A 24,925-nucleotide genomic window follows, 5' to 3' on the forward strand; every position below is an offset into this window, starting at 1 on the left:
GTAAACATCTTTGTAAAAGTTTTTTCTAATAGACGTTTTCGGGAAAATCTTTAAATTGCGCTCTGAAAATCGAATGGAATTGGCGAATGGACCAACACTACTCTTCTTTCTTAGTTTGCCAGAACTAACACTAAACAAGCTGGTAAATCAGCTGTCAGAATTGCATAACCAAAGAAAACAAAATATGTAAAGAAAATACAATACCAGAATATTAATGTTAACCCTTCCCAAAAGAAGGGTTAACAAAAAACAGCTTCTCATGTTTATTACAACACATACCTATACCTTTTACACCAATTACACCCACCCACCCCCCAGCAATCATTTACACAAAAGTTTCCATCTTCCACTAATATGTGTATTCTACAAGTTTGGTACAAGCTCACACCACAGGCCAGAAAGCAATTTCTTACAATTACTGCTTAAATCAACAGATTACAATTTAGCACCGGGTATGCTCCTGGTATTTACAACGTCTACCTGGCAGAACGTCTGCGTATGCTTGTTCCTGCTATACATCTTTAATGGCCAAGATAATACAGCTTTAAAAGTCTGTAAACCCCATGATAATAAATCTTGCATTTGTGCAAATCGAAATTAAAACAACTAAACATGCAATAAAACAGCATGTGGGGCTCCTACGTACTATAAAAGTCTAGGTTAATTTTCAACAGTCTAATGGCTGCTGATCGAGTGCGAAGGCTTTTCTGCCATATTTATTTCATTTAGACACCTTTCTAACACCTAGTTAACAATCACTGTCCATTGAGAGAACAATGAGAATACAGCAGAGGGGAAGATGCTGTGTTTGTGCAGCGTCTTGGAGGCATGTTGAATGAGGTCCGTTTGTCACTTTACAGTGTGAGGAAACGGCCAATAAGATTATATAACAAATTAATTGACAAATAAAGCTCGTTTTGGAATTAGTAATGTAGTTTACATTACATAATGCATGGGGATAAATAGATGGCAAGAAAGCACATTTACCCTTCCAAGGGTAAATATTTGAAAAAAAAAATATTTAAAAAGAGAAAGTATGTATCATAACACTGATGATTGCACTGGTAAAAATGTTTGTCACTATACTGATGAACACCCTATTTTCAATAATGGTTGCGCAATATATACAGTGGCTCTCAAAAGTATTCACCCCCCTTGGACTTTTCCACATTTTACTGTGTTACAACATGGAATCAAAATGGATTTAATTAAGAGTTTTTGCCACTGATCAACGCAAAAAAAGTCCATAATGTCAAAGTGAAAAATAAAATCTACAAATTGTTCTAAATTAATTACAAATATAAAACAGAAAATAATTGATTGCATAAGTATTCACCCCCTTTGCTATGACACACCTAAATAAGCTCTGGTGCAACCAATTGTCTTTAGAAGTCACATAATTAGTTGAATGGAGTCCACCTGTGTGCAATTAAGGTGTTTCACATGATTTCAGGTTAAATGCACCTATCTCTGGTAGGTCCCACAGTTGGTTAGTACACTTCCTAACAAAAACTACATCATGAAGATGAAGGAACATTCAAAGCAAATCCGGAATAAAGTTCTTCAAAAGCACCAATCGGGTAGGATATAAGAACATTTCCAAGGCACTGAATATCCCCCGGAGCACAGTAAAGTCCATTATTAAGAAATGGAGAGAATATGACAACTGTGAATCTGTCTAGAACAGGCCGTCCTGAAAAACTGAGTATCCGGGCGAGAAGGGCACTAGTCAGGGAGGCCACCAAAAGGCCTATGGCAACTCCAAAGGAGTTACAGTCTTCCACGGCTGAGCTGGGAGACACTGTGCATAAAGCAACAATAGCCAGGGTGCTTCACAAAACTGACCTTTATGGGAGAGTGGCAAAAAGAAAGCCATTGTTGAAAAAAACTCACATCAAATCTCGGCTAGAGTTTGCCAGAAGGCATGTGGGAGACCAAGTGGAAGAAGATTCTATGCTTTTTGGCCTCAATGCTAAGCGCTATGTTTGGCGCAAGCCTAACACCGCGCATCATCCTGAGAACACCATCCCTACCGTGAAGCATGGTGGTGGCAGCGTCATGCTATGGGTATGCTTCTCTGCATCAGGGCCTGGAAAGCTTGTGAAGATAGAGGGCAAAATGGATGCAGCAAAGTACAGAGAAATCCTGGAGGAAAACCTGCTGAAGTCTGCAAGAGACCTGGGACTTGGGAGAAGATTCATCTTCCAGCAGGACAATGACCCCAAACATACAGCCAAAGCCACACTGGAGTGGCTTAAAAACAAAAAGGTCAATGTCCTGGAGTGGCCCAGTCAAAGCCCGGACCTCAATCCAATTGAGAATATGTGGAAAGAGTTTAAAATTGCTGTTCACCAAAGGTCCCCATCCAACTTGACGGAGCTTCAGCAATTTTGCAAAGAAGAATGGGCAAAAATTGCAGTGTCCAGATGTGCAAAGCTGGTAGTGACTTTTCCAAATAGACTCATGGCTGTAATTGCTGCCAAAGGTGACTCTACCAAATATTGACTCAAGGGGGTGAATACTTATGCAATCAATTATTTTCTGTTTTGTATTTGTAATTAATTTAGAACAAATTTGTAGATTTTATTTTTCACTTTGACATTATGGACTTTTTTTGTGTTGATCAATGGCAAAAACTCCTAATTAAATTATTATTATTTATTTCTTAGCAGACGCCCTTATCCAGGATACATTGTTACAAGATATCACATTATACATTATTTCACATTATACAGATATCACATTATTTTTACATACAATTACCCATTTATACAGTTGGGTTTTTACTGGAGCAATCTAGGTAAAGTACCTTGCTCAAGGGTACAACAGCAGTGTCCCCCACTGGGGATTGAACCCACAACCCTCTGGTCAAGAGTCCAGAGCCCTAACCACTACTCCACACTGCTGCCTAAATCCATTTTGATTCCATGTTGTAACACAATAAAATGTGGAAAAGTCCAAGGGGGGTGAATACTTTTGAGAGCCACTGTATATATGTGTAATTTATGTGCTCAGTCTCAGTGCATCTGTGTAAATTCTCCTGTACCTTAAAGTTTTGTGTTCAGTAACTGAGGTAACAGTGTTAGACAGCAATTCAAAATGTTATTTTACTATGTAGTCAAACCATCTCTTACAACTACTAAAGGTACTGTAGCTCTAATGGAAATTGGCACTGTATTGTATATACAGCATACACTGGAAATCAATGGAGTGAGCCCTAAATATAGGTTTTATTATGTACATTCTACAGGTTTACTTTATATTACACAAAAAGGAACTTTGACAACCTTATAGACAACGGTGATACTGTTCTTAGCAATGGGGTCAAGTGTTTCTCAAGCACACTTTTAAAATGGAGAAATTAAATGGGATGTTTTGGCTACTTCTGGGAAAATAATGGAAAGACATGACCATTTACATGTATTATAACTAAAAATACTAGCTATATTATGTTAAAAAGTGTTGTGTTTTGTTTTGTTTTTTAACACTAAACTTGCCTGTTTTTGAATAGCTACATTGCTTGTTTTTAAAAAACATTAGACTGCTCAGGATCTTTCAGCCAATCGGAGCACAGATTTCGCCTTCTGTATTCCACGACACATCACAGAGAAACCATATTCATGACGTCAACCGTGCAACGTTCAGTTTTCACCCTGCTGTATTCTCCATTACAGCACTGTTGCCATCACCTGCTTTCAAAAACAAACCCGATACCTAACCCAATACTTAACTTTTAAATAGAAAGGCTACCATTGACAGACATCAGAACCACAGTAAATACTTCTAATTATTTGGCATTCATTTTATTGTAGTTTTTAAGCACTAAAACATGTTTTTTCAATAGGATTATGAAGTCATGATTAAGACAATGTGAATTCTTCAAACTACTTGTGAAAATTCCTCTGCTGTAACGAACCATTATATAGTCACAGTACCAAAATACTGGGGTGCATTTCAAATTAAATAAATCACATATACAATGCTAAAGGCAAAAATATAGATATATATATCATCATGATAAATGACCGGAAAGCAATTGCCGTGTAATAATTCTAATTATAAGCAACACAGCTATTTGGCATTTGGCGTTGGCGTTCGGACCACATCAATGTCTGTATATTTTCTTGCACAAACTGGGGTGCTGAATAGAGAAACAGCAAAAATATGAAAGCAATTACCGATCAAGCCAAACAAACTGCTATTTTTATTCATTTAAGGGCCCACTGGAGACAAAGCCAGATATGCAGGCTCCAAACCATGAGCAACAATATCTGGAAAATGTGATGATGGGATTGTATAATGCCTGTTGCCTTAGTAAAATACCAAAAAAACAACTTTATTACATAAACTGTTGAGATAACATCCAAGCATAACAAACAGATATTCATTAGTCTGTTGAGGCTTGCTCATTTCAATTAAGTTACAACTATAAATTTGTTTGTTACCCAACAAAAAAACTACCAGGCTAAATTGGACAGAAAATGCTAAGTGCATGCACCAGCAGGAATTTCATTTAAACAGGGGCAACTGCATATTGAGCTCTAGTTCACGTATATCTTGGCTCTGTTTCTTCTGTCCTGATCCAGTTGAAAGATTTTGACAGATAGGCTTTATAACCCATCTTAACCAGTTTTTACCAAGCTCCTGCCAACAGTGACACTTAGAGAGCGTATCGTAACAACACACTTGCGTGCGGCCGAGGGACATATTTATATGATCATGTCACATCAATATCATTCAAGATAAAAAAAAGGCAGCCAGACATGCAATGGAAAGTGTAACCTGAACCAAATTGAAATACTAACAGCCACGACTAAAAAATATATCACAAAGCTGCTAATTATTTTGACACCTCGAAAGGTACCATCCAACCTATAAAGGAAGCACTGTTTGCTGCCATGCAATGCAAAATCTGACATACTAGGCTTTAAAAGCATAATTTATTGTACCTGTGATATCAACGGTGTGCTGTACTTTTTGGCCAAGCCGTCTCAAACGTGGGAGCCCAATAATTGTGATGATCAATATACAGTCTGTATGCATGTGTTCCCTTCCTATTGGTATATCTTGGCATATTTAATGATTGTCTGACAAAATAAAATGAAACAAGGTTCTGGTTATCTTCCTTTCAGAAGTACTGTACACTGACAGTCTTGGAAGCTTGTATAAGTACCTATAGGGTTTAGTACTGTAGCTATCAACTTGCCTGCAAGCAACTTTATGAAAACCAACTATCTTCTCAAGTGTCTTATCCAGCGAGTACCAGATTAAATTAGCTGGCTAATGTATGATCTCTACTCAGAAATTTTATTTTTCTGCATGGAAGCTGCACAATTTCAAAATGAAACCGTTAAGGCCAAGACACATCGGAAAGGAACATACTTTTTCCAAGTGTCTGGTATTTAACCCAGCTAGCCTGCCACTTCGTTGTGTTTGTAGCACGCCATGCGTTTCAACTACTAAATAATCCACATCTGATGCAAATTATTACCCCTTAATGACATTTAAACTTGTATCATCTGCCACTTTATTTATTATGTTAATCTACATCTCCCAAGGGGATACATTATGACATTTAAATATTTTCTTAAGCAATAATATATACAGATGTGTGGACACCTTGCCATATAACTCTCTGTGCTTTTGTAATAAAATGTGAAGTATTTTGAATTACCCCCTAAAACTAATTCTTCATAGAGAGTCATAAACATAAATGTATCCCCTGGCAATGGTGATTGGCAGCTTTAAAAATAGATATATCATCACTGGGGTATAAAGCTAGTGTCACGATGCACGGTTACTGTACCGAGTGAAAGCTGCCTGTACAGCAAACACAAATCTCTTTGATTTTACAAGTGGTGAAAAGCGTAAAATGCATGATTCTCATCTGAGAAAGTTAAATATACATTACAGCGTCCCACGACAGGAAATATCAAGGATATCCCAGACGCTGCACATAAATTACACATTCAAAGTGAAATAAACACGCTCACTTGGGCCATGGAAGCTACCCATTCCTGAAAAAGTTAGTATAATTCTTCTTTAAACACCAAATTCAGTCTCTTTAGAGGCTGTTCTTCGATAATGAAATTGCTAACTGAAAGGTATGTTCTAAATGTATGTGCCAGACTTGGCTATGCACTCTTTGGCTGTCTAACACGCTCTCATGCTGTTTCTATTAAAATTCTGTATTGGACGTGTTATAAACAACTACAAGGGTCAGTGTTTACACTAAATTAAAACCAGATAAAGCTTGTGAAAACTATACAAGACACCTGTAAGAGATATGATCTGGAACCAAAATCCAGGATGCTTTTCATTGCCAATTTTATGTAGACTATCTGTGACTAAAAAAAAAAAAAAGGTGTTCAGAAAGAGACAGTAATGCAGGTTATCAGTTATGGGTCCAACATGATAGTAGAAATCAATGGGATAACTGAACAAGCAAAGGTTGTCAAAATGTTTTCATGTTTTTGAGACAAATGGTAGTTCCTTGCGCCAAGTTATCAGCGAGAACTGCCAGAGACTCTACACAGCAAGGATAAATTTATGTGTTTTCAGGGTATTGGCGCAGTAACAGTAAATCAGCCAAAAGCACCATTTCACTTTTAATTTGTAGTTCCCAACACTGAAACGTAGAAATAAAAGTCAATACCAGTCATACAGTACGAGAAATAAGTCTTTTTTTTTTTAGTTTTTTTTGCAGACCCCAGGCACTTTTTATCCACTCATATGTATATTACAGGACATCTGAGTTTATTTTTTACATTTTGGAGATTTTTTTGGAGTCATCTCATCATTCTGAGATTCTGATCTTGATCTCTGAAAAATGTTGGTTTCCTGTCTGTGTAATTGTGGTCCCTATTGGTGCAAGGAAGTACAGTTTCCTCTCTATACTGGTTGATAAGAGTAACGTTATTTGTGGTCCCCACTGTACAAAAAGGAACATTCATTTCTGGGAATTAGTTATATGCTGAAGGATCGCTTATATAGGTAAAAGTAAAACATAAATAAACACATTAATAAATATTGAAATAAATGAATACATAAATCAATACATAGGCATGTATTTCTTTATCTATCGACATTTCTTTCTTTCTTTTTCACTATCAGATATAAACACTGCCATTTAATACTGTATGAAAAGAAAATAAACACTCAGCAGTTCTTGTTCAATTGTATATTAGATTTTTGTACATAAAGGTCGTCATGCTTTCATATATTCTTACTTTCAAATTAAAAAATATATTGTAACGACCCGAACAATTGCTGTTCAGTTGTCTCGTCTGTCTTTTATGTTACAAGTATGTATTGTAAGGGTTACTTATTATTATTATTTATTTCTTAGCAGACACCCTTATCCAGGGCGACTTACAATTGTTACAAGATATCACATTATTTTTACATACAATTACCCATTTATACAGTTGGGTTTTTCTGGAGCAATCTAGGTAAAGTACCGTGCTCAAGGGTACAGCAACAGTGTCCTCCACCTGGGATTGAACCCACGACCCTCTGGTCAAGAGTCCAGAGCCCTAACCACTACTCTACACCACTGCCTGCTGCACTTAGCATGGGAAGAGGGAGGGAGGGAGTGAATGAGAGAGTAGATGTGCGTTGCTGATTTTGGGGGTTGCAGAGCATGGATGTGACTGGTTGATGAGCCGGACAGCAGCGGGAAGTGATGGGAGGTTATATAATAAGGTGGTGCATGAGCCTGGGGACTGGAGACAGTCCAGCGCTGAAGTGAATGAGAAACTGTGGGTGCGACTGAGCGATCGTGTGAGCTGTGACCAGAGAGAATATGCAGTGAAAGTGCCAAGACTAAAACGTAGGGTTATTATTTTGGTGCCTTGAATTCCGACCCCTGACATGAATTCTCTGTAGTTTCAAATAAAACAAACATTTTGAGAATTCAACACCGTCTCCCTGAGTACTACTTCCTAAACATGAAAAGGTTACAATATACTAAATGAACGGATCAAGCTTATTATGATAGATTGCAAACTCAGATGAAAGCTTTCAATACAAAATTGTGATAATACATACTCATTATTTACAACATCTTGTTTGTCTCGTTAATTGTTAAAAACTCGAACTTTATTGCTATACTACTTGCAAATGTTGTAAAATGGAAGGACAAACTTTGTGGCGTTAAAGCTAGGGCGTCTGCATTACAAGCTGCATTGGAAGCATGTCTTGGGTTCGATTCCCACACAGGGTTTGTATTGCAAACTTAAAAAAAAAAATTAAATGTGGAACAAATACATTTTTAGTTGATATGAATGACACGTTCATTGAACATACATAGTTTTGCACATGTAATTTTAACGTGCATATATATATATATATATATATATATATATATATATATATATATATATATATATATATATATATATATACACACACACACACACACACACACACACACACACACACATATACATACACACAAATATAAAAAGGCAGGATTTTAACCCTAACTAGTCATACTTTTACTCCAACTACATAACCGCTGTGCTACACAGATTCACATCTTCAGCAGACTAGGCTACTATTTACATTTACCCTATCCAAACGTCAATACATTGCCTCAATATAGATTGAACAATTTTGCTGTTCCCGTAATGTGTGAAGTGATATCTGAAACAAAAACACATTGGAAATGTGAAAAAATGTCAAGTTATCAAAAGTGCCCAGCCATTTAAAGTGGAGATATCAAAAACATAAGCCAAGTTTCAAGAAACCATTGGGGCAACCTTGTCCAGCACAAGGCAAATAGGCACAACTGTAAAACCGATTGGGGCCAAGGTTGCCCCAATTGTTTCATCTAACTTGGCTTGTGTTTTTCAGGCACAATAAAAGCGAATCGAACTTGCATCAAAAACACAAGCCAAGTTAGTAGAAACAAAATGCCGTTTTTCCAATGCGTTTCAGATTATAATATACCTTAAGAAAGCTGGTTGTATTCCATATAGAAGTATGGACACCATATCATTAAAATGTTTCCTGTGGGTAATGCATTTAACTGATAATAAAACTAAAAGTATGTACTTGTGAACTTGCACAGCAGCATCTGATAACTGTCTATGCATGTTGTTACAAACTGTTGTTTCTTTTTTATATACTGGATAAATGGAATGTATTACGACTGCAGATTTGAAGTACTGACCTGTAGTGCACAATTCATCATCCGCACAATGTAGTCAAACTGCTGATGGTCCAGTATTGCTCGGTTTTGCTTAACATGTAAACTGAGTTCTTGTGTCAGACACTGCCGGGCAGCCTTTCCTTTTAGAGCCCGCAGAGAAGCAGGGAGAGTCTAAAAACAGAGATGAAATCGAAAAATATTACATTCACACAAGACATTTAGGACCTGGTTTTCCATGGTGTTTACTGAGAAGTGGGCAAATTGCCTGCAATCTGCACACAGTGGAAAATAAAGGCCTTAAAAAGTCATAACGAACAAGCTGACAATAATTATTGCATTCTTTATTTTCCTCCTGTGTGTGTGTGTGTGTGTGCATTTTTAGAGAGCGGTCATTTATTGTTCTCGGACAGATGAAGGACAATTAATACAGCTATTTTTTTTTAGGCCAAATTAAGCTAAATGTAATTACCAAAAATGTTATGAATCCCTAGTCATGATGGGAATTGTTATCAACACACCTGTTACAGTTGCAAAATCATTCATTTTAAATTGTATTTGCCATTATGTCTGGCACCTCATCTCATACCTGAAACTATATAATGCAAGAGTCACTAGAGAAAGGTGTTTTTTAAATCAAGTCAAACTTAATAAAGCTTTAACGGTTTTAGTAGCTTTTACAATGTATTAAAAGTGTACATTCCAAGATCTATTTTCGGTAAATATCCTGATTACATAATAAAAGCTTTTAGAAACACTTAATATATGGTTAATATTCCAAAAGTATAATATTGAGAGCTATGAACACACATTAGTAAAAACGTTGTTACTAATGAAATGTCATGCATTTCATTCTGGAGGTGATGAGTTTATTTTTTCTTTGGGGGCTAATTATCGGTGTACTCTTCAATTTTATAGCTGTACAGAGACACATGCCTGAATTTACACAATAACTTTATAAGCCACATTGGAAACACGTTCACACTGGCCACTGTCCCATTTACTGTATAGGGAAACAATCAGCGCAAAGATACCATATTTATGAAAGTTTATATTGACTTTGGCCTCTACTAGGTCTCTTAAAACCACCAAATAGCACATTTATTTGAATGCTTGTGACAAAGTTTAAGGAACAATAAAAAAATAAATTGGAGTTTATTCATGATGACTCCAGCTTGTCCCTGTATTCTACCATGCGACTGGCCTGCCATATTTATACAGCTGTTGCTTCTGAAAAGACAGAAGGCTGGGGACCCCTGGGGGGGGGGGGGGGGGGGGGGTGGGACAGAAAAATGTTCTCCCCGATACCTGACAAAACAGTGTCTCCCCCCCCCCACCACCACCACCACAAAATACCTAACTCACTACACCATGACCAGCATTAAGACTCATACCAGGCAGTCTTTACAATATTTCCAATAGGTTATGTAGTTTCAATACACTACCCTTTAAAACCCGACACAAAGGGGTGATCGGCAGCGTTTATTCATAGAATACCCCTCGTATCCCATACATTTTTATGGTTATTTTCTATAGTTAGGTTAGCCTATCAAAAGAGGAGAAGCAATCTTCACATAGATATAAATCAAGAATATTTTGCAATCCAAGATGTATTTCCTGGGCTGAGATTTCTTGCACTAAGACAGATATGCTGGAGTTAATATACATTACCTTTTCTGTCTCAAGGACTTTATTATCAAATATGAATGAGATGCAACTCCGAACAACCTCCAGCCTGCGGGCACTGTTAAAAACGGATCCTGTTTTGGCCATTATTGAGACTGGCAGAAGAGATAAAAACAACAGGAACACGGCTTTATTAACTACATGAATTAGGTAAAGTATGCTAATGAAAACATCTGAATATATGATGGTTCTTTGATATGGACACAGTACAAATGACTATTCAAGAATAATGAATTCAAATGAAGGCAAAGTGCAGTGTTTCAAAAGCACACATAATATACAACAAGGGACAAAAATAAAACAAAAAAAAAAACAACCTCTAAATGACTTGAAATCTCATTTTCAAACTACTTTAAATTTGACTATGCTTCCAAACCTAGACATTTTATTATACTATTTTCCCCTTTTCTTTTACAATAGCCAGCTGTTTCCACGTTCTCCTCATAAAAGGTTGTACCAGTTAGATATATAAAAATTGCTTCAGGTTTTATAGTGTGAATATCTGTATAGAGAAAATGGCAAACTGCAGGGAACTGTGGCCTTACTTTTCAATTTACAATCAGGGCAGGGAAAAATACACTGCGAGCTCAGAGGTCAAGAATGATTTACTTGGTTTAAAGTTTAAAGACTTTGCTACAGTGAAAAAAAAATGGTTTTCCCCCATGAAAAAATGCACTAGAACGAAAGCTTTAATATATCTTATGAAAAGTGGGATAATATCTTTAAAAAAATGTCATCTATTAATCACATAGAGTACTTTTTGTATTGTGTTTTGCATTGCTATGGTAACTACTTATTAAATTTAACAAAAACAAAAAAAGATACTGCAATTAAGCAGAAAGTCAGCAATATCTGAGATACTAAGGGGAGTAATGAAAACTGAACCCTGGAAGTCAGGATAAAGACAAGCGGATCGAATCACAACTGATCATTTATACTTTAATCTAAAAACTGTCAGGGAGCTCACATCATTAGTCTTGCTAATCAGCCAGTAGGCTTAAAAAAATAAAATAAAAAAAAGAGTGTTTGAGACACTTTCCTGACTGACATTAATAGGTATAGTACAAGGGGCGCAATTTGTATACACTGTCTTTACTTCCGAGCATGGATTATGGGAGCATCACTGCACAGTAATTTACAGCAAACCTACCCACTGGCTTTCCTGCAGGCACCACACACTTCTTCTCGACTCGCACAGGAGGGGCGGTGTTCTGGTACTTGGCCATGCCTTCCTGGATGAGGGTCTGGATCTTATCCTCGTTGATCTTGGGGAATGGCAGTACGTGGACACGCATGTGGGATCCCTCACTAGGCCTAGGCACTTTCTGGAAAGCCATGTGGGGATTTGGGTTTTCCTGTTTGGCGAGACACAAAGGATTGCTTCACGTCAGTTAATTAAAGAGTTTCAGAAGCCTCCAATTTTAATTTCAAATGCGGTTACGCATTTACATTTCTGTAACGTACAGAGGCACACAGGTCAAGTATTACAATAGGATGGTTTTGCAGCATCACTTTAGGATGCATGCTTATTATTAAAAAAAAGGTCCCCATTGTGCGGCGGGGAGGCAAACATTCTTAAACTATTCAAGAGGGAAGTAGGCTAAATGACTGATGTTGAATTAAAGAAATCTGCTGCAAAGTAGATGGCATTGTTGATACAAGCATGATAAAAACCCACCTTCTGTACTGTGGTGCTGGAGACATAAAGCAGGTTCGGCAGCACATTATTTAAACCCATGACATTCTGTCAAGGCACCTGTACAGTGTAAAGTGTATTACCAGACTCACATTCTTAAAAAGCTGCTCTGAAAGCTCCCGAATGTGCTTCAGCATTTTTGTTGAGTTCTCGTCCTCTTCTTTAATTCGCTGAATATCAAAAGCAACTATCTAAAAAAAAAAAAAAAAAAAAAAAAAAGAGGAATTTTCTTTTGGAAGGCAATGCTTTCCAACCATACAAATCATAAATTCAGTTGAAGAAGATGATTAAACCGACATAATTCCCCCTCTTTGCCAGCCTGACACATGGATTGTTCCATACTTCTGATTAGCTTGTGTTGTCTCTTTCCTTCTTCAATGAATCATTTAGTGAAATGCAGCAGGCTACAGATGTGATGTGAAGTAGTTTGTCTCATACAATTGTGTTCATTGCCTTGACCATTTTAAATTAAAACAATTACATGAACATGTACTATAGTCAGAGGCCCCAAGAATCAGTATCTATTGCAAATTAATAGTTCAGAGAATTTGTTTAATAAGGACATGATCTTTAGAAATGACCAACAATGTGAGTAATTGTCACTGCATAGGTCAACTTATATACAAATTCCTTGGCAGTGCCTCACTGATTACCTCATTCTTAATATCAATATTTCCAACAAAACACAGGGAATTAAATAAATTATATCAAAAGCAGTTAAATCAAATCTCATCTTTTATATTAAAAAAAAAAAAACAACACTAAACAAACAAAAAAAAAAAAGTGTTTTGAAACAGTGATTTAAAAGTGATGTCATATCGAATACAAATAATCTAGAACATATGCACATAAATATTATACTGAATTTTCTTAAATACAGTCCAGGCATATTCCAAAGAGATTTGACTGCCTACATCTTTCTTAGTTGTTATTACAAGACACAGTATCGCAGCTCAGATTGTCTAGGGAAACGGAAACGAGATTATTGTGAATGACTCCAATTTATGTAATTCATACCTCGTCAAACAGATCACAAGCCCTGTATGGGGGCCCCCTGTCTGACACAAAGCCAGCAAATGCCATTCCATCCAGGACCTTAGTGAGGAATTCATTCTCGATCAAGCCACACTGACCCAGGAAGGCAGTCTGCAGAGAAACACAGGGAAAACTTACCAGCAGTTTGGCAACGAAACAGACAGGAGGCTCTTTCTGAATAATAAAATACAGAAAACAGTTGCCTTTGCAAAAAGGGATTCACAGCGTATAGAGAAATGGGTCTCGCAGCATACACGAATACAGCAACCTGAGGATCTGAGCAGACTAAGAATGTAGGTTACTGCACACAGCACAACAGGTATTGCCGTAGCAAGAGAAATTGCAGAAGCAGCATACTTAGTAAGGAAACATCAGAACAACTCAAGCTATCCTTACCACCATGTAGTTGGTAAATATCCTACCTTATGAAAGTGAATAACAGGCTCAGCATGGATACGAATGAGTTGTAAGCAGGACCTGTATCCTTGAAACAGCTGTGCAAATAATCGAAGAAACACTGCTCGCACCTCTTTGTCCTTTAAACAAAAGGCAAAAAAAAAAACTGAGTGTATTTTATAAAAGGTGTTATATTTAACACTATATTCAAATTATCAAAAATCCTTACCAGCAATTTTGCATTAGAGGGAGCAGTACGTAAAGGCGGAAATGCATGATCTGCTACTTGTAGGTCTGGGTGTAAGACCTAACAAAGTAAGGAAAATCAAGAGATAAGTAACCTTTATCTTTATCAACCAATATACTGTGAACCTAAGAGGCAGGCCAAATTGTCATGACGTTAACTAAATGAAATAATTCTGCTGTACTCTTACACTAGTCAATAACTATGCACTCTTTTCCTGTATTTATTTCCCATAAATATCACCAGTTTTGACTAACATTTCTTGTTTAATTTCTTGTAAATAGCTGTAAAATCGCGTGGGACTGCTTGGCATACACATTCTTTACAACACACATTGCCTTGATGCAAGCAGACCACATTTCCAACCTTCAATGTCATTAATTGGGATAGGGATCATCACTAGTAAACTATTGGTTTGTCTTGTGTCTCAGATGTCGAAGGGGAGGGTGTTTTGAAGCTTTTCATTAAAGTAGTACCGAGTTTAATGGTCATCCTTGTTTGGACGTTCTTCAGTAACCATGCTCCACTGTAAATAATAGTGCTCAGATATAAACTGTACATCTTCCTTCTCCTAAAATGACAGGCTTTTTTGAACCCTGAAAGTGAGCTGCTAGGTGTAGTCTGTACTTACCATGGAAAGAGCTGCTTGCGTTTGTTGGAGCAGTGGCTCTGGAATATGGGAGAGATGGATACATTCTGGAATTTTGATAGTTCCTCCATCCAAATCAGCGATGATCACATCTAACTGAAAAGAGACAGAATCAAAGTAATATTGGATCTTCACCCAGCCACAACTTTTGAGTACTGTTCATCACTGTATACTGTGCTGCACGTCACAGTTTTTGAGTCATTATTACTGACCATCACCCTCTCATTGTGCTTAAGGTCAAGCTCATGTATACTAAATATACAAAAAATGTAAACATAAGTTATTCTTACCAGTTCCTGGATTTCACTTTGAAACATTGAGTGCACACCAATAATAAAGGGAGTTGGAGTACTCAGAACTTCTAGTAATTGTGTGGGAAGAATCGGAATGTAAGGATAACTAGGCGTAAACAGAAAAACAGTTATGTCAGTAAAATGTAAAAGGATGACAAACAGTTCTACATCTACTTGAATAGGTTTCATGTATTCAATCTTTTACAATCATCATTTTGACAGTAAAATCCTATTGTTCTTTGCACAGCTTAAATAAAACAGATGGGATTGATTGTAGATTACGGTTCTCGATGTCTTTTGTTAATTAGGGCTTGCTCTAAAAGTGGTGAATCATGAAAACTACTGTTTCAGAATGGTTGAACTTTGGCAAATTTTGAAACACAAGAGGTCACGTGAAGGTTTTGAAAGTAATGCTTTGAAAAACTGCAAGTTTCTTAAGAGGTAAGAGTGACACATTCAGCTTACATGGCTGTCATATTCACAGCATCAGAGTAAGCAGAGCCCATTCAGCAAATCAAGGCTTGGGAACTTTGCCCCCTCAATGGAATAATGATAGGGACTAATAATTTTGTAATTGACTCCTGTTCCTAGTTACGAAGGTCACTAGTTCACTTGGTAAAATAGTCCATGCATTTACTGTAGCATAAAAAAAAATGTTTAGCTTCGATTTACACCCTCTTTTCCAGTTCTGTGCAAAGTAGAGACTTGGTTAACTGCAGCAACACCATTTTATAAACTTCAATGAAATACTCCATTACCTATCTTTCTTCTAGACTGATAAGATTTACATTTTTTAAACCTGTAGCTCATGTCAACAACACACAGAAGTCTCACCTATACTTGAGAGGAAACATTAATGCCTCCAGTGCCCTGCATGCATCTCCAAGCCTCTGGTAGCTGGTGGAATGGAACAGAACCTTGTGTTCCGTTAGAACGGCACAAAACAGATTGAGCACATTCTGAATTCCTGGAAACGAAAAAAAAAAAGAGCAAAATGTAATCCTGATGTATGTAGATATATTTTTACCAACAACCTCAAAAATAATAGTACAGTTAAATACAATGGGCCTTTAAAACTTGATACTTGATACACAGAATCTCAGATGAGATACTCTACAGGTCTCAGACTTCCGGTTATTGTTTGCAAACATGATGTCAATACAGACATCAATTTATCATGCTGGATTTGAATTTAAAAAGGTACAGCGACACAAATATCCTTGCCAATAACAATTTGAGACATTTCTTTCCGTTCAGCATTGTGAAGGAATTTCACCAATAAACAGGAACCCAGAATGAAGCAAACAGTGATGTTGCATGCACATTTTCCAGTGGTTGGATGATGCTTAAGAGATACGTGGCAGTGCTGCTAAAGCATAATTAAGATTCAGGGATACACACTTTAAAAATTCCTGGGAATACTCTTCTTAGATTACCAGGATATGTGCTCCGTCTTTCGGGTGAGACGTAATTGTAAGTGACTCTGCAGCTCTGCATAGTTCACACACCCTAGTCTCTGTAAGTCGCCCTGGATAAAGGCGTCTGCTAAATAAACAAATAATAGAGTACTAAGTGAATAGGGCAGCAGTGTGGACTAGTGGTTAGGGCTCTGGACTCTTGACTGGAGGGTCGTGGGTTCAATCCCTGGTAGGGGACACTGCTGCTGTACCCTTGAGCAAGGTACCTAGATTGCTCCAATAAAAACCCAACTGTATAAATGGGTAATTGTATGTAAAAAATAATGTGATATCTTGTAACAATTGTAAGTCACCCTGGATAAGGGCGTCTGCTAAGAAATAAATAATAATAATAATGATGAATGTTCACTGTGGTTGAGATTACACTTTAATTATGGCACTCCTATCCTATCAAAGATAATCACAAGTACAGTACAGTATCATATGCTCTAAAAACAGTACTATAAAAGAGACAGGGACACTATAATTAAATGCATTTTCCTACGTTCAAGTAATAAAACAGCATGCACGTTACTGCTTGCATTTATTTTGCTTGTTTGTATTTTTGGGGTTTCCATGCCAACAGCCTTAACTCATTTTTCTCAGCAGATGCAGATTTCTGAGCTGCCATCCTGGAGGAGGTGGTTTTGGAACAAAGCCACAGGATTTCTCAGTGCAGCAGCTTGGGTATGGTCAGTCATTCTGGTGCTGCCTAGTGGAGCATCCATATTTAGAATGGAGAAGGTCTTACTGTAGTTTAAAAACTGAAACCCTAACCCTTTGCACAGCAGCTTTATGTGCTACTTACAGCAGATACAGAAAGCACTCCATCGCCAATGGCAAGTATCTTACACCATTTTAAAAAAATAATCATAAAAAGATCAGAGCCAGATTAATTAGTTAACATTAGAAACGGTTAAACCAATTTGCAACTCAATGATCTCATGATTCATATTTACACACACATACTGTATAATGACAAGTTTGTAGCTTTGGCCCATATTTTAATAGCTTTTGTTTTTTTAACCTTGAGCAGTTCACTTATCTAGTGTAACACAAACACATTTCCGATCCTAAATAACAGTGGTAGACTCAGACAATGGTAACAAACAAACAAAACAGCAGACTGGCTGTTGATTCTAACAACTTCCTATTCAACTCTGGAATGAGCATCCTGTTGAATACGATATGCGACATGGAAATTGCTCAGTTATGACTTTGCTGACCTTTCAGCTGCCAGCATTCTAAGGATGTGACACATGTCTCAGTGTGCTGGACTCTATTATTTTGTACCCTTTATCTTGCTTTAAATGAAACGATGCAATATCCACAAACTGTCACCCCATCCAATTATCCACATGGATGTCCTAATAAAATATTCATGAAGTCAGTGGGTACTCATCATTTCGTAAACATTCGGAACAGAACTGTTACCAGTTATGTGAGAATGCAGGTGGTGGTTGGGTGATGCTGAACAATAGCCACATTGACAATGTCCATGACTATTTTATACTGGAATGCACAGGGGATGACTATGGGATTTTCAAGTCAGCTAACTGAGCTGTGTGTTTTTCACTGTGTTGGAGATTTCCATTACACGAGAGTAGATGTTAAAACTTCATGCTGATTTGAACTCGGCTCTCGCCAAGATAAGCACCAACTAAGACGTAGCTTTACAGTATTTATTATTTATTTATTTTATTATTTATTTATTTCTTAGCAGACGCCCTTATCCAGGGCGACTTACAATCGTAAGCAAATACATTTCAAGTGTTACAATACAAGTAATACAATAAGAGCAAGAAATACAATAACTTTTGTTCAAGTGTGACAAACCACAATTCAATAATACAGCAGATAATAGTGATAGTTACATCAGGATATGATTAAATAGTGATAGTTACATCAGGATATGATTAAATACAAAATACTACAGGTTAAACACTTGGCAGATTACAGTATTCTGAAGTACAGGATTAAATGCAGTAAAATAGGGGTCAGATAAGAGCAAAATAAAGCACATTTAAATGAAGGGTGATAGTGTCCCATGATACAAACAGAGGAGTTCTACAGGTGCTGTCTGAAGAGGTGAGTCTTAAGGAGGCGCCGGAATGTGGTCAGAGACTGGGCAGTCCTGACATCTGTAGGAAGGTCATTCCACCACTGCGGAGCAAGGGTGGAGAAGGTGCAGGCCCTGGAGGCAGGGGAGCGTAGCGGAGGTAGAGCCAGAAGGATAAACTTCCACACATTGAGTCTGTATACACCACTTTAAAAGAAACTAGGACTTTGTTCAAAGCCCCTTTTCATTTTGATTCTTAACACCGCCAACAAAGCATGAAATGACTGAAACAGCAGTGCAAAAAAGACCCATGTTGATCCGGACAGAAACGGCAGTTCTTTCCCAGCCAGCTATCAGTGGTTTTATTAAGGTATTGAATTGATCTAACTCACTGCAAGGTGCCTGTGCTAAAACTGCCAGGCAGTGATTCCAGACATTGACAAGTGTTATACACTACCTATATACAGTACAAGGGCCATCTGCCCAAGGATTCAAAGACTACTTCTGAAAGGCTGTTACAGACAGGTTTGACAGTATAACCCCTTTAATTAAAAAGGAGTTTAGCGTGTGCCATCAGCCGACCGCTTTTTTTTTTTTTTCACACTCACCATGCAGCCACCCAAGAGCTACAGTGTCGGAGGACAACGCAGCTCTTGGGCAGCTTACAGGCAAGCCCGCAGGCGCCCGGTCAGACTACAGGGGTCGTTGGTGCACGGTGAGCCGAGGACACCCTGGCCGACCTAACCCTCCCTCCCCCCGGGCGGCGCTCGGCCATTTGAGTGCCGCCCCCTGGAAGCTCCCATCCTCGGTCGGCAAAGGAATAGCCTGGACTCAAACTCGCGACGTCCAGACTATAGAGCACATCCTGCACTCCACGTGGAGCGCCTTTACTGGATGCGCCACTCGGGAGCCCCTGGAGTTTACAGTGTTAATAGAAAATGTTAGGACGCAGTTCCATTTTCCAGTAACGCCCATCCAGACGATTGGGGAGGGTGTCTTAAAGTATGAAATGTGTTGAAAGTTCACCCAATAAACCACAGAGGAATACATAAGGCTGGATTTAATTATACCAACATTGCTTCAGAACATGACACGTATCACAGAGTAGTACAGCTGCCTGCTGTGTAAATTCTCAGGGCAACTCAGAAATAGGCACATAACATTAGAGAACCAAACATCACAGACTCAGGTGTTAGTCAGTTTGCACAGACTTTTCTTACTTTCTGTCATATGCACTACAGTTTTCACACCAGAGGATGCATTCAGTGCATGTGAAAGTAACCACAATCTTTATAGCCCTTTATAGTCCTACATAAAAAACATTCTGTCTCATTGTTTAGTGAACCTAGCTCATATTAAAGGATTAGCAGACGAGGCACCATACAGTACAAGATGCAAAGGCATACCAGAATCTGTGATTCTAGAAAAAGTCACGATAATACTTCTCTCAGGTCAATAAGGGGCGAAAGAAGTCCGAGCTATCAAATTCCCAGTCTTCCTGTGCGCTTGGGAAAACATTCATGATAAGAAAAGTAATCTTATTGAAGAGAAATGCAAGACTTGTTTTCTTAATATGAATGTTAATATGAGAAAAAAAATAAATAAAAGTGCTTCTTCATTATTTTTAACAGTGTGCGGGGTCAAAGTTAAAACCCTCAGCTATACTCTAGCCAGACTGGTATACAATAAATGTGTTCAGTTAAAACATAATTGTTACAGATTTCCTAGTAAAATAAACATAGTTTATAGTTCATAAAAGTCACTGGAAACATTTTTTTTTCTGCTTAATCTAGACAAACTTAACTGCTTCCATTGGCTCCTAACTGCTTCCATTGGCTCCTAACTGCTTCCATTGGCAACAATGCTTTGTGCATTTGTAATTGCTGAAAAAAAAAAAATAACTTCCTCGAATTGAACTGTCGTACTGAATTTAAAAAATAACACATGAAAAAAGTCAGATGGAGATCATTTCGTTAGGTAACTCATTTTTTTAAGTATTTGCATACACAGAACAAAGTTTGAGGCCCAATTGTGAAGAATTTCTAAACATTTAAATGTAGGTCGTGAAGGAATATCACGAGTGCTAAAAACAGAATAAAAAACAGGCTGCTGTCACGCACACGTCATGCCATTCAGCAAATTAAAAAAAAAAAAGGTTTGTCTGTAAATACCAACAGGAATGAAACACAAACATAAAAACAAAATTATGAATTCAATTTAATTAGCTTCCATTGTGTTTTCAAAACACATGCTCCCTTTGAAATACGTACAGTATATATTTACACACTGACAGCTCAAAAAAATGTAAAAAAAAAAAAGTGGAAAAAAGTAATCCTCAGAGCAAAAAGTTTTTAGAAGGTATAATAAAGATAATAAAGTTGTGTGTTGAATTATTTATACAATCAACTCCAGTAGTAACGCATTTAACAGTGCTAAAATCCCATTGTGGCAACATTTACAAAGCATATATGGCACTTCTCATGGTAGTTCAGTTTATTTAAAAAAGAGATACAGTTTGTGTAGGTGTAGTTAAGGTGGCATTAAGTAACAATGCATTGAGGGAAAATGGTCTAATTCCTGAGAACGTGTTAAAGGGTCCCTTTGCATTATTTGGTTAAAAGTACAGATAGATTTCTTTTGCAATCATCTTTGCGGTAAGCAGCTGGTGCTTGTACAGTCGATTACATCAGTAACCCAAATGTAAATTGACCCACAATTTATTTTGGCGGGCCGAGTCGCTTGTGCTTTCCTAAGTGGTTTTTGGGGATTCTCTGCGCCGGTCCAGCAAAGTATTTTTGTCAGACCTACTTGGCACTGTTCTGGATTTCCCCACATTGCTTTGCCAACCCTGGCCTTGAGGGACTAACCCTATTGTGAAGAAGGAGCAAAGCGTCCGTAGCACTTTTCTAGTAATGCGGTGAAGGCTGTTGGTTAGGGTCTGGGAAAAACAGAACTCCATAGGGAAAGCCAGTGGCATATTGAAGTGTTAGATTACTATATTCCTTGTGATTCATTTCCCTAATAGAGAATGGGTTCAACCAGAAAAAACAAAACAAAAAAAACCTTTGTTTTTAAATCACGTTTCACTTATGTGGTGTCATGGGGACCCAGCAGCATGTGATACTCTGATGATTTCAATGATGCTTACGAGTAAGGGGAAACAAGGCTCTTCATGGTCCCTGCAAAAACGTTACTTGCATTAACATGCAATGTAATGTTCAGTGTGTAAACCAACAAGAAACCACAGTATCTGCCAGCAAGAGTACAGTGGCAGTAAAGCAGGATTATTAGGATTTTATCCCTGAGAAAAAAAAACAGTTCTTCGACTTGCTTCTAAGACAATGGTAAAGTTGGGCTGGTGACAAATAATTCCAAAAATATTCTGTGATTTTCATATTAGCTCATTTTGGAAACAAACAAAACAAGCAAAATGTGTTTACTGTTTCTTGTGACACTGGTGTGCTAAGCGTGCATTTCTGGGATACCAAGCCTATTACACTTTTGCACAATAGCCTTTTACCAATATTATAAAATTCTTAAACCATTTTATGGCATGTCCTCTACCCTATTTCAATTTTGCACATGTAAGCATTTCATAATTTGCACATTAATAATTCCTGTTAGTACTGTGTGTTCACTGCTTCAGATCAGTAAAATAAGCATTTTATTTCTCTGCCAACTATTGAAGAATTCCAGCATGCTAAAGCAGGGGTAATAGCTCCAAGTGGATTAAGATAAGCCTTTTGTATTGCCTATGACTAATGAATGCTGGTAGAAATCAAGAGAAAGGAACAGAGTTACTAATCACTTTTTGCCTAAAAAACATTATTTAAAATTAAATTTCTCTAGTCGGCCCTCTGCCCGGTATGCTGTGGGTTCCTGCTGAATTCAAACAGCTGAAACTCAACAATACCGTACATCGTTCTGAATTTCTACCCCTGAAAAACAAAGCTCTTCTCTAATGACAGTCCTTCTCCCTGTGTGTTGGTAACAAAGGCTAATGCAAGGTCCCCAGAGTGGATTATTCAAGCACACACAGCGCAGTACTTAGAGTGCAAGGTGAGTCATGTGAGCCTGCTTGTGGAGAGTGGCTGATCTTGGCTGGGTGCCCACAGGGAGAGCTGAATCGCCTTTGCGTTCACACAGTTAATCTTCAGGGGGTAGTTCACCTCACCTTTGCAAATCAGACAGCAAGCCGTACTTGTCAGGCACCTGATGAGTCCAGCTGGAGACTTGCTTTCTGGGTTCAGTAGTTTGGTAATAGAAGTGTCCCTGAAGCAAAAATGTACATAACTTACCCTGCCAATTCCAGCAAGGCCATTTTTTTGGGTGGGCTTTCTCTGCTTCCTAAACCGGTATATTAAACCACTTTATAAAATAAATGGACAGCACTTTCTAAAACCACTGACAAATATCAAACTGTAGTCCAGATACAAATTAATTTAACATGCTCTGACTTCAAGAGCAATTTAGTTGCCATGGCAGCTCAAATAAGCTTTGTGTATTGGGGGCAGTCAACCAAAGAAATGATGTAACCGTGCTTGTGAACATTACGTTTCACTTATGGAATTCTCCCATTTTTATTTTGAAATAACAAACATAAAATCAGGTGTTAGTCAATGAGGTATATTATGCCTTTAGCAAAACTGTCAACTGCCCCAGCTCGTCTTTCCTAGAACCAGAATAAAATACCTATTTTGTCTTTTACTAAACCATGATGCTCTTCATAATTGCATGTTGTAATTACGCCTCCAACACATCGATGCCCCTGTTCTACCAGGAAAGCACTGTAGGGTGGGGTGTTCGTATTAATGAAATATAAACTGTCTTTCAACACCTGCACTAAAGGATTCTACTAATAAAATGAGTTATTGCACAACGCAGGTGGTACCAGTTGTTTTGAAAGATTCTGTGGTAGGTAGGGTTTGTGAAGGAGATTGTTGCTCATGTAAGTTCATCTTCAGTTGCCTGCCTGTTTAATATCTCTTTATATCTGTTCTGCATCATTTCCTGTTGTAACTGTTGCTGCTATCAGTGCTTGAATCTCAACGCAAGGCTCCCCCAGGCTTAAACTGGAAGTTATCATAGAAGCCCACACTTTAAAAGGACTTGAAAATAATCTTGATAATAACAGTACTACACTAAAACAGTTTACTGCTGTGGTGTATTTATGTCATTGTATTAAACTGGTTGTACTCAGTTTTTGGTCATTACTCATTTCAGTTTGCAGCAGCCAAAGACTGGAATGAGTTTCAAAACAAGTTACAATTAGAACGATTCCTATTTGAGGCAGCTTTTAGCCATAGAGTCAACTCAGTGCTGACTGACATTTGTGCCTGTTAAGTTGCTGCTGAGTTTTGTGTTTTTATGATTGATTATGTGTTATTTTACTCCTTGTGTTTTATGTTCTTTGCTGTGGTGTTGGGAGCCTCTTGCCAGGTTGTCATTGTAAATGAGAATTTGTTATTAATTGACTCATCTGGATTAATAAAGGTTTTGATTAATGATTGAAATCAGAATGACCATTGAAGGGCAGTATCTCAAACCAGCAGCTTTCCTGCATTGGGTTCAGTATTGTTTCCCAATCAAAATGCATTGTCTTAGAAACAGACATCTGTATGGTGCTGCCAGGCATGACAACAGCAGCAGCATGGCAGAGTCTTCAGAAAGGGTTATTTGCAAGCCTGACCTCTTCATTAATGAGGTAAAGCTGACTTCCACCAAAGTATTCCTTGGGATGTGAGCTTTCACTCACTAATCCCGTCGACAACACAACACTCTTGTCTGTTTGTCTTATGCTGTCATATTCAATGCAGCTATTTCCACCTCAAGGTCACCTAACAGAAAAAAAAAGATTTTCCTAAATGTAATAAATAATTAGATTAAAAGCACAGCAGCTCAAGGGTACAATTGCTTGCTCCACCACAAAACTAAATAGTTCAAAGAGCAGTTTATGGGTTGAATTGCATAAAACCACCTCTGATACACAGATTAAGTGTGCATTAGCATAATGTCCTTTTCAAAAGGTATTGAGTGCATAATATATTAAATACAGCAGCCTGCGATTAGAGAAAAATACATCAAGTTATTACTAAGCAAAGGTCAACACAACCCCACTTAGTTAATTAAAAGGATGCATATGTTTTTCAGTTTTTTTCCCCATTCAATGTACAAACAATTATTTAGCTCAACAGTTTTTTTTTTCCTTAACCTTTGCAACCTTTCTGTAAATAAAGAAAACTAGCACTTCTTTCTGTTT

The 24,925-nt window shown here is 37.7% G+C and overlaps 1 protein-coding gene across 5 annotated transcripts in view; it reads right to left on the reverse strand.

Annotated features, from left to right (window-relative positions):
- Positions 1-24,925, reverse strand: part of LOC117434735 (myotubularin-related protein 13-like) — a 133,746-nt gene that overhangs the window by 38,408 nt on the left and 70,413 nt on the right. For all 5 annotated transcript variants that reach the window (XM_059003310.1, XM_059003309.1, XM_059003312.1 and 2 more), the window contains exons 7-16: positions 15,985-16,117; positions 15,148-15,256; positions 14,840-14,953; positions 14,194-14,271; positions 13,991-14,104; positions 13,551-13,679; positions 12,626-12,724; positions 11,988-12,192; positions 10,823-10,932; positions 9,176-9,325 (exon numbers count right to left, since the gene is read on the reverse strand). In XM_059003310.1, the coding sequence (XP_058859293.1) occupies positions 9,176-9,325; positions 10,823-10,932; positions 11,988-12,192; positions 12,626-12,724; positions 13,551-13,679; positions 13,991-14,104; positions 14,194-14,271; positions 14,840-14,953; positions 15,148-15,256; positions 15,985-16,117 (1,241 nt within the window). The remainder of the gene's footprint in view (positions 1-9,175; positions 9,326-10,822; positions 10,933-11,987; positions 12,193-12,625; positions 12,725-13,550; positions 13,680-13,990; positions 14,105-14,193; positions 14,272-14,839; positions 14,954-15,147; positions 15,257-15,984; positions 16,118-24,925) is intronic.

The sequence above is a fragment of the Acipenser ruthenus genome, chromosome 28 (genome assembly GCF_902713425.1).
Source record: "Acipenser ruthenus chromosome 28, fAciRut3.2 maternal haplotype, whole genome shotgun sequence".
Lineage (NCBI taxonomy): Eukaryota > Metazoa > Chordata > Actinopteri > Acipenseriformes > Acipenseridae > Acipenser > Acipenser ruthenus.